Below are 8,694 nucleotides of genomic sequence, written 5' to 3' on the forward strand. Positions count from 1 at the left end.
CTTTGTCTTTTTTCCAATTTATTAGAGGAGGGGACTCAAGCAAACCTCCATTTCCTCTTTGTTATTTTGGCCTGGTGACAGCACATCTGAGGGACAAGGAGATGGTATGGTAGGTGACAGTTCTTCCTCCTTCCCCTTTTTAGGCTCTTCTGTGTATAATGGGACCAGAGCCAACCTCACCAAAGCTCATAGTGTTAGAGATGATACTGGGACCCATTGCCCATGATGTTGTTTCCAATTTCTCCCCACTTGTTCCCAGAGCTCTATGTCTAGCATACCTCCTTCTGAGAACCATGGGTTATGGAATACAATAGTTTGCATTAGTTCCCTTAACAGAGCCTGTGAAACTGAGGCTCCACTAGCTTTAAGCAGCTCTTTCAATACTTTTATATACTGTTTCTGTTGAGCTGATAACTGTTGTCCCATGATGAAACCCTAGCCTGAACATTACCCCGGAACTTGGAAGTCCCAAGCAGGCACCAATGACTTACTGACTCACTGACTGCGCAGTCCTTTTCACCTTCATTTTCGAGGGTTCCGTCGCAATCGCCATTCCATTGCAGCATTCCTCACATGAGGCACCACATGCTGGGGTCTGACCCACAGACCCAGGTTGCACAACGGATGAATAATGTACTCAGACACTGATATTCAGTGAAAGAGAAGGCCAGGGGCCAGGCCGATCACAGAGTTGTGACAGCGGTGCGTGCCCTGACTAGCTGTCTCTACAGGCATTTATTGAGCACAGATTTAAATGACAAAGGCTTTGAGTTAACACAACTGTGGATAATTAATCTGGTCACCCTCACCCGGAGAGATCAGTTCTGCCCACGAATGATCAAAGGTTGGTCTTAGGACCACATGAGTAAACAAGCTATTTAGATAAACTCCCTTACATTCCTTTGTACCTACTTTAAGCTATTAACTCAAGGTAAGAGTATTAGGCTGCCTTCAGTCATAACCCTATCCTTAGGCTTTTGCAAAACCTTCTAGCCTTCCAAGAAGATTTGTGTCTATTTTACAATTTTTCCCACCACCCTGACTGAACTCCTACATTTATATATCTTCTTGCTGTATTGAGTCATTTATTAACATATAATGTCCTTCTTTGGTGTTAACATTTTTTATTTTAAAGTCTATTTTGTCTGATATTAAGCTAGCAACCCCAACTCTCTTTTGGTTACTATTTGCATATAATCTTTTTTTTTCATCCTTTCAGTTTTAATCTATTTAAATTTGTGTTTTTAGATCTAAAGTAAATCTTTGGTATAGAGCATATAGTTGAGTCAAGTGTTTTTATCCATTCTGCAGGTTTCTGTTTTTTGATTCAAGAGTACAAACATTTATAATTAAAATAATTGCTAAGAAGGGATTTACTTCTGCTATTTTGTGATTTGTTTTCCTTATTCTTTATAGTTTTTGTCTCTCATTTTTTACATTACTGTCTTTTCATATTTAGTTTATCTTTTATAGTGAAGTATTTAAATTTTTTTTCTAATTTTATTTTGCATACATTCTATAGCTATTTTCTTTGTGGCTACCATGCAATTAACAGCCTAACGTCATTAACACTCTAAGTTGAGTTTACAACAAACAAAACTCTACTCCTTTAACTGCTCTGTTCCCACTCCTTTTGGTTGTTGATGGCACAAAATTACATCTTTATACATTGTGTGGCCCCCCAAAACTAGTAATTTTTGAAATGTGTTAGTCTTTTAAATTATTTAGAAAACAAAATATAAAGTTATAAACCAAAGTTAAACATTAACTTTTAGAATAATTTTAATGCATTAATCTCCTTATTTAGAAAACAATTATTAGAAATTATTATAAAACAAAAAGTACATTATAAGCCATTTAGCTTTGATAATTGCCTATGACTTTACTCTTATTTCTTCATTCGACATACAGTTACTGTCTAGGGTCTTTCATTTCACACTGCAGGATTCCCCTTGAGCATTTCTAACAAGAAAGGTCCAGTGGTAACAAACTTTCTTAGCTTTTGTTTATCTGGGAATGTCTTAATTTCTACCTTTTTTTTTTTTTTTAATTGAGACAGTCTTGCTCTGTCACCAAGGCTGGAGTGCAGTGGCACTATCTTGGCTCACTGCAACCTCTGCCTCCTGGGTTCAAGTGACTCCACTGCCTCAGCATCTTGAGTAGTTGGGATTACAGGCACACACAACACCTGGCTAATTTTTGTATTTTTAGTAGAGATGGTGTTTCACAATGTTGGCCAAGCTAGTCTCAAACTTCTGACCTAAGGTGATACACCTGCCTCGGCCTCCCAAAGTGCTGGAATTACAGGCATGAACCATTGCACTCAGCTCTTCCTAACTTCTGAACGACTCTTTTGTCAAATGTAGAATTCTTGCTTTACAGAGTTGTTTTCTTTCAGCATTTTGAATATTTTAAACTTTTACTTTCTAGCCTACAAAATTATTGATGAGAAATCTAATCTTATTGAGAATCCTCGTATGTGAAAAGTAATTTTCTTTTGCTGCTTTTAAGAGTTTCACTTCATTTTTAGTTTTCAAAAGTCTGATTTTAATATGTATCCATGTAGCTCTGAGTTTGTTTTATATGGAGTTTCTTAAAGACTTCTCAAGTCTTTTATAAACCCTTTCCTGGGCATGGATGGCCATTTTTAAAATTTCCTCATATATGCAGTTATTTTTGAATGTTCTAATCTTTAGTGGTTAGCTTCCAAAAGTGTGAAAACAGACAGACAGTGAGGAGAAAAATAGTTCAAGGTGGTGGGGAGTAACAACAATGCGGGGGAAGTGTGACAATGACCACTATCTATTTCACTGATCAGCTATATTATCAGAAGCAGTAATCAGTGATCAAAGCACAGATGTCTAATATGTGGAGAATAGGATCCTTTCTGTCCACATGGCCCTCACAAGCTGTGTGCAGACTGCACCAGAAACATGCACACACCTGCCTGCCACATGACTAAGAAGTGGGGCGTGGGTGCATGCTACTGTTTTAAGAGCTGAAACTGACCAAAATTAATCACAATTTAATTTAGAAGCCTTCACCTGGAAAGTTTTAAACCTTCAATAGACTTCACTATTTCAAAATAGTTACATCAAAAATATTCTGGGCCAGGCATGGTGACTCACGCCTGTAATCCCAGCACTTTGGGAGGCCCAGGCAGTTGGATCATGAGGTCAGGAGTTCAAGACCAGTCTGGCCAACATGGTGAAACCCCATCTCTACTAAAAATACAAAAATTAGCCTGGCGTGGTTGCACACACCTGTAGTCCCAGCTACTTGGGAGGCTGAAGCAGGAGAATTGTTTGAACCCAAGAGGCAGAGGGTGCAGTGAGCCAAGATCACGCCACTGCACTCCAGCCTGGGCAACAGAGTGAGACTCCATCTCAAAAAATTATATATATATAATTTTTTTTTGAGATGGAGTGCCAGTACAATTGTTGTCTAGGTAGGGAGATAGATTTCTTGTGATTCCTACTCTGCCTTATTAATGACAAATTCATTATGCATTAACATGAATAATATAACATATAGCATGTTTTATGCAAAACAGTTTTACTTTTCCAAAACAAGTAAAAATAATGATAAGAGTGGCACTATATTATGTATCAGCAAACATATTTAATACCTGCCTTAATACAGCTAGATCCTCATAGGTGCTTCTGCATTCAATCTGTCCTATAAGTATTTTGCTGAAGTAGTTGGAGAAATTTTGGCCTCCCAACACATATATATTTTGAAAAGATAAAAGAGTTTTAATAGACTTTTCAAATAATTGAGTACCCCTCTTTGCTATTATGCCAAAATTGATAACTAATAAATTGTTAAAGGTGAGTTGAAAAGTGGAATGTAAAACCCAATCAATGGGCATTTTATATTCAATTAAATTAACATTCATTGCTCTATCTTGTATTTTGAATGGATCTTTTACTCATGCACAATTTTTTGTTGCCAAAATATTGGTCTCTTGAGTTATTCAGCTCTACCAAATGTCAACATATATCTTTGTAAAATATTTAAAAATAATATTTGTTAATATCCCCTACAATCTCACCAGAAAAGATTTTAAGTATTGTATAGCTGTCATTCTGACCATGGTAGATGACTTGCCCACAATTCTGAAATATGATTGAAAGTTCAAATTTTAACATTGGCAACAAATGCTGTTAGCTGTTTTCTTTGGAGTGGCAGCCCTATTTTCTTTTTGAGAAAATGTCTACCCAGTACCCAAGAATGCATAATCATAGCTTAAAATTTAGTTGTTCTTTCATGTAAAACTGTGTTCCACAAAAATTAGCAGCTAGTTGGTCTTACACATCAAAAATGACTCATATTTCTCCTTGAGGCCATCATCTTACTCCAGTGTACAGCAGAAATACTTTATGCCTACCCCCTTTTCATCATACACATTATTAAAAATGTGTAACTTATATTTGAATAAAGTTAATGTTACCACTGTTTCAAGTACAATCATCTTAAATTTTTTAATTAAAGTGATAATACTATATCTAGTACAGTTGGTGCCACTATTTGTATCATACTAAGCCATCAGTAGTTTTATTCACTATTACCTTTGACTATCAGTGCAAATATAAACACAGTGAAAAAGTCTAATAACATTTAAATAACCCCCAAATGACACTATGAGAATTGAAGCTCGCCACTAATTTGTCTGGTGGCTCTGTTTACTTATTACAGCAAGGCTTATCTGGACAGATGGTCCTTAGAAGACTACATGTGATGCAGCATTTTATTACAGGGAATGTAGTCTTACTTTACCATTTTATATTAATTATATCACTGAGGTTTTGTTATTGAGAAGCTAAAAGTCTTACATACATGAAGGAAGTAAGGTGACTATCACCACAAATTGTAAATCCCTTGCTTGATGCTCAGTGACACATTTTTAAAATTTACCAAAAGATTTAAATTTCTAGAATAGTTTGATCTATTTCCTCACCTCTTCTTTACAATCAGCTTTATGCTGATATAAGAAAATCTAGAAATAGTTATTAACATAGCATTGACAGAGAAATTGATTCACCAATTTGGTATTTTGGTTTTTGTTTATTTGGTGATGGTGATTATTGTTTGGTTTTGTTTGCTTGAATCATTTTACCAAGGTTTTTTACAACAGTAAAGTTGATACTAATTGTATCTGTGTATATGGCAAATATTTTCACCTGTGGATTTTCACCTCATAGCATTTTCTCTATTTTATAGTCACCTACATTTGTTTCACCTGTGTTCTTAATAATTAGGTAGAATATACATCAGGTACAAAAATTTTATTATCACATATTTGTTTATGTCTTATACCCAAAATATGAAAGATTGATTTTTCTCATTCAGGCAGAGTAGACAGGTTTCAATGTAGTATGATATAAAGAACAGCTAAATCGGTTATTCTACCTCTAGTTTCTTCCCTGCAGAAGCACTCATGTGTAATCTAATGACTCTCTGAATAGCCTTATTAGAAATAGTAGAAATTTGCAAAGCAGGGAAATGGATGTTTAAAAAGGTAATAAATAAGATGGAATAGTAATACTTATAAGTCAGTGAAAATAATATGCATCAATATGGATAATTTTTAAAAATACTTTGTAAAAAAAAAGTAACTACAAGAAACATACCATTTACATACACTTTTAAAGCTACCTTATATCCAAACACCATCTTGCCCTTTATTACACATTCTCAAATTTTTCCATATAAAGATAACGGCTCTGGACTAAATGTTATGTTATATTACCCTGCCATCCTCTTTTAAATAATTACTGTTCCTGAATGAATGTGTTGTGATAATAGGCACAAGTATTTTAATAGAAGGAAATGATTCAGAAACCAAAGATAGAAAGCACCAGAGATCATTTGCCACTTTTATCCCCCCCCCCCACATATCATCTGAAAATGTCATTAGTATCACTAAATTGGACATTATTTGCTTTTCAATAGAGAGTAAATTATAAAGCATATAACACGTGTTTATACATTTGTGGTAACTATCTAGAAACCCTACTTTTAAGTAAACATTCATTTTAAATGTTTGTACACATACATGTATTTGGCTCTTCTTTAAATAATAGCAATAAAGTGACCAGTTTTGTGAAATCATAATTTCCCCAAATGATTTGAGCTTTTATTCCATGTGCAAATTCTGTCCTTCCCATTTCATGAGGGAAATTAAGATTAAATGCGTAGTTTTTGGTATGGTCTCTGCTTACATTTTTAAAGTAAAGTGACATTTTGATATCATTAACAGTCTGATTCTAAAGCTTAGAACCAATCATATAGAACTGTAAAGAAGAACAATGACTCTGGAACCATACATTGAACAGTGGTTGTATTACTTATTTCCTATGTGACTTCATGGTTTCTTCATCTATAAATGGTGATGTTGACAATAATACTGACCACAGAGTATTGCATGATTTGATATATATTTTTAACAATCCTCAGAATGGGGCCAAATACATAGCATGTATGTTATAATTTCTAGTTATTGTTATTGTACTTGTTGTTGTTTATCATTTGCTTCTCCTCAACCTAAAAGTCAACAGAGTCCCTTTTCCTGAATTTTTCCGAAAAGCAACTAACACAAAATTTGGTTGGGGAAGGGTCACGAAGAAGAGGTCAGATATTTCAGAAAACAGCACAACAAAACAAAGATGTAAATATATACATATGCTATCCTCAATCTTAGAAATACCTTAACTACTCTTACCTCAAATCTTTTTTTTTTTTTCTTTTTTTTTTTTTTTTTTTTTTTTTTGAGACGGAGTCTTGCTCTGTGCCCCAGACTGGAGTGCAGTGGCGCGATCTCGGCTCACTGCAAGCTCCGCCTCCCGGGTTCAAGCCATTCTCCTGCCTCAGCCTCCCGAGTAGCTGGGACTACAGGCGCCCGCCACCTCGCCCGGCTAATTTTCTTGTATTTTTAGTAGAGACGGGGTTTCACCGTGTTAGCCAGGATGGTCTCGATCTCCTGACCTCGTGATCCGCCCGTCTCGGCCTCCCAAAGTGCTGGGATTACAGGCTTGAGCCACCGCGCCCGGCCCTTACCTCAAATCTTAAAGATCTGCTCTTGAACTCAGTCCCAGCCCTTCTTCCTTTTTCTAATTTCTGTTCCCTCCCTGTAATCTATCCTCAACTCATTATTCCAGAAACCCTTAACCCCGTGCTCTCTAGAAACTCAATTTATTTTATTTCATTTTGTCATATGAAGAACAATTAACTTTCATAATATTATTTTTTTAACTTTTGGACCATGCCCCAGGATTAATCTTTTCATAATTAAGTGTTTGAACATAGTATTTTCACAAACTAAAGGCTATTCCCAAAAGTAATTTAAGGTGTTTCTCCTTGTTACACAGATTTAATCACAACACATGGTTAATACGCTGCAACTCCAGAAGGATTGCTTCTTCCACGTTACACAGATGGGAACTAGAGAGCTTGCCTGCTGGTTTTGTGGAAGTGGGTTTGAGTTAAGCTGTGTGTTTCTATGGAGAGGATTTAAAAGTCAGATACACCAAGTTTCAAAGTTCAGCTGTGTTGCTTACTATTGACACAACCTTAGGAAAATTACTTAACCTCTCTGTACTTCAGTTTCCTTTACCAATAAAGTGGAGACAATAATATTGGTAATAACAGGGTTAACATAAGGAAAAAAATGAAATTGTATATAAGCAATGCACTTAGCTCAATGTGTGGACACAGAAGTTATTTCAATTTTGTTAACTGTTATAATCAGCCATCTTCACATATGCTTATTTGACAATATTCCCAATAAATTTACAAGAATAATCTTCTAAGAATAACACTTTTCATAAGAACTCCAAAAGCCCTACCTTAATTTTTTAAAGTATCTATTTTTATTCCAGTAAAAAATAAGTGAGAATAATACACTAAAATAAATAAAAGAAATAGATACAAAGACCCTTAAGAATAGAGAACAAATACAAAATTCATAGACTTTTTTATATTATATATTGGATTCATTTCTATTCCCATTTGACTTTTTAATTTTGTATAAGTTTTTAACTGAAATATGGTTTCACTTCCCTGCACTGTAAAAGTTTCCAATGTTCTATTCCTGTCTTTTTCAAATCTTTGTGCATTGTATGCTTTTCTTGACAATTGAAAGCTATCAATATTTATATTTTAAAATCTATTTTAATACTTGGGAAATGAAACATTCAGGGAAATGAAACTATTTTCAGTTTTGCAATAAAATGAATATAGTTAGGTTTTACTTATACAAATATAATCCTATATGATATAATTTGAAATGAATCATTTTCAGATGTAGCTATTTGAGGTTACATATTTTATAACTATAAACAATAGATTAATGACAGCTCTGTTAGACTATTGCATATATTTAAAACTGTGGTGACATTGATAAGAGTCATATCCTCTAGTCCTCTCAGGCATCTATATTTTCAATATCTGCTTTTGGTATTAACAGATGGCAGTCTTTCAAATGCTTATCATGGCCTTCAGAATAAAAGTTAAACTCTCTACTAGGTTTACAACAGAAGAGCTTATATTATATACCCCCTCCATAATGTAAAATTTTCCCATAGAAGTAGTTGCCAGGCAATGATAATGTGCTCAGTCTCCTCCATCCCTCTTGCATATAGGTAGGGCTACAGAGCTAGTCCTCATCAATGGAATGCCAACTAAAGTGTGTGA

General features: G+C 34.9%; 1 protein-coding gene across 1 annotated transcript in view; it reads left to right on the forward strand.

Annotated features, from left to right (window-relative positions):
* The window catches only part of LOC135970468 (protein eyes shut homolog), a 162,851-nt gene extending 155,363 nt beyond the window's left edge, over positions 1-7,488 (forward strand). Inside the window, exon 6 of the mRNA XM_065543110.1 lies at positions 7,371-7,488. Within this exon, the coding sequence (XP_065399182.1) occupies positions 7,371-7,488 (118 nt within the window). The remainder of the gene's footprint in view (positions 1-7,370) is intronic.
* The last annotated feature ends 1,206 nt before the right edge of the window (positions 7,489-8,694 follow it).

This window comes from Macaca fascicularis, chromosome 4 (assembly GCF_037993035.2).
Source record: "Macaca fascicularis isolate 582-1 chromosome 4, T2T-MFA8v1.1".
NCBI lineage: Eukaryota > Metazoa > Chordata > Mammalia > Primates > Cercopithecidae > Macaca > Macaca fascicularis.